The sequence below is a fragment of the Penaeus vannamei genome, chromosome 12 (assembly GCF_042767895.1).
Source record: "Penaeus vannamei isolate JL-2024 chromosome 12, ASM4276789v1, whole genome shotgun sequence".
Lineage (NCBI taxonomy): Eukaryota > Metazoa > Arthropoda > Malacostraca > Decapoda > Penaeidae > Penaeus > Penaeus vannamei.
The window spans coordinates 14,614,912-14,617,411 of NC_091560.1; the positions used below are offsets into that span (position 1 = coordinate 14,614,912).

Consider the following 2,500-nt stretch of genomic DNA (forward strand, 5'->3'; position numbering starts at 1 on the left):
TTATATATATATATACATATATCTTATATATATAAATATATATATATATTATATATATATATATATTATATATATATATTATATATATTTTATATATATTATATATATTTTATATATATTATATATATTTTATATATATATTATATTATATATAAATATATATATATATATATATATATTATATATATCATATATATATATATCATATATATCATATATATATATATATATATATATATATATATATATATATATATATATATATATATATATATACTATATATATATATATATATATATATATATATATATATATATATATATATATATATATATATATATATATATATATATATATATATATATATATATATATATATATATATATATATATATGTATATATGTATATGAATGAGGGTACTTTGTAATCAATATTTTTGCAATGAAAATGGACAGTTTAATGAAAGTGCTAATTTTATCTCAGATTATCTTATATTCTGCTTTACTTATAATACTTACTGGATTAAATTCATAACAGTTCTTAAAGATAAGGCGAATGTCTTTCACAAAATCTTCAAGATCTTCATAGTGGTCTTGTGAATCAGGTGCCAACTTTCTTTTCACTATCTCCAATGCCATGGGTTGTTTAATTACTTCATAATACTCTGTAAGCTGTTATAAGAAAAGATAAGTAATCAACCAAGATACAATAATATATATTGGATACAATAACAACAATGAGAAGTCATTTAACAATCTGATGTGACAATTCTCTCAAAAACTGGCTTAGGTATAAGAGGTATGGTAAATGTTTGCTCACCTCTCTGTCCACAAGCTCTCGGAATGGCTGGGAGGCTTCGTAGTTGCAGTAGAGCTCTAGTAATATTCTCTGTGCCACTTTGATATCACGAGATGCTAGGCCTAATTTCCGTTTTGATTTATCATTGGAATCAAATGTGTCTAAGTTATCCAGATCAGTACACAGCATGCACTGCCACTTCTCATGCTCCGTTGGTATGTGTGTGAGTGTTGGAATGTGGCAATGCACATGAAATACCTTTGAAAATGAGAGGAAGAAAATATACATTTTTAAAAACTCTTAAAAATTAAGTTCATACTACAGAATACAAATCATATTTCAGATAGTATAAAAATGGGATATTTCAAAATATTGAAAAGTTCCATAGCAGCTGATAAATCAAATTCTCTTGAGTGTTCACTAGTTCATTAACCTCTATGATCTGGAAGATGTGACCATCAAGTCACGAAAAAACCTGGCTTGAGAGCTGGGTGATGCGAATATGCCATCAGGGGAAAATCTGGCAAAGGATCGGGGTAGTGTGAATTTGGATGAAGGTCACAGAGATGGATGATTACACTTAGTGGATATTTAGGAAGGGGCTTCTGCTTTCTTTCCATCAGTAAAAGTGTGTGGAATGTACTGCTTATGAGCCATGACTGGAAGAGTGCTGGCTCCAGGGAGGACGCTGTGTCCGGTGACACAGGTTGAATTATTGTCTCATACCCGCCAAACTGGCTGCTCAAGTAAGCCTAATGCCCTTATTCTGGGACATGTGATGGCAGTGAAGTATCTGAATCCAATGGGTTACTCATTTAAGCAACATCCGTTAAAGTAATCTAGGACTCCTTAGCTGGCAACATTCTTAGTTGAAGGTGCTGACTAATTTCCTTATTTTACACATGCCTCTGCCAAAACCTTCTGAAAATATCTTTAACCCACATTATACTTAGCCACATGCAAGGTACCGCACATAGTGGTTAGCTTCTATCCAGTATATCTACTGAGAATTTTTGCTGTATAATCTTCTGAACATTTAACTAGATATGAGTTTGCATTATAATAATGACAATTGAACTTACATGTGCTAGGTAAACTTTTCACACTTTTCAAGATGTTTAAATAACTCGTGATAATATTTACAGTAACAGTTTAAAAAAATGTAAAGTGATGTAACTGTAAATTTAAACAATCACTGAGATATCCAAGTCAGATATTAAGAATGAATAAAAAATGATATATAAACCAATCATGGTCATCAGTTGAGCAAATTGCCATTTAAGGTGTCCTTACATTTACTTAAGAGGCAGTTTGTTGCACTATACACATGTGAATCAAGAGAATATGACCAGATAATTAATATATTTCGATAGATTATGTTAATCTAAACTTTTCATAGCAAAATGTGACTGAATAATCAAAAGAAGGGAATGAGTTTTAACCTAATAATGGAAATAATGATTTAGCAACCAGATAATATAAATAAATTCATACAATAATAAACGTCAAAATCACCTGAAAGACCAAAGTATAGAAAATGTATGGAAAAGTCTCTGAATGTCTTCTTACCTTTGGACAATAATCACAGCATATTAGGTCACCTCCATCCCAGCAAACAGCACACCAGTCATCATTGGGATCATTGGGGTCCTTCTTCCAAGGAACAGATGCTCCAGGACCTGTAACAACAATATACAAGA

General features: G+C 29.9%; 1 protein-coding gene across 6 annotated transcripts in view; it reads right to left on the minus strand.

Moving 5' to 3' along the window:
• bon (tripartite motif-containing protein bonus) overlaps positions 1–2,500 on the minus strand; it is a 48,463-nt gene that overhangs the window by 7,465 nt on the left and 38,498 nt on the right. For all 6 annotated transcript variants that reach the window (XM_070127974.1, XM_070127976.1, XM_070127979.1 and 3 more), the window contains 3 exons: positions 2,370–2,479; positions 822–1,058; positions 521–673 (listed from right to left, as the gene is read on the minus strand). In XM_070127974.1, the coding sequence (XP_069984075.1) occupies positions 521–673; positions 822–1,058; positions 2,370–2,479 (500 nt within the window). The remainder of the gene's footprint in view (positions 1–520; positions 674–821; positions 1,059–2,369; positions 2,480–2,500) is intronic.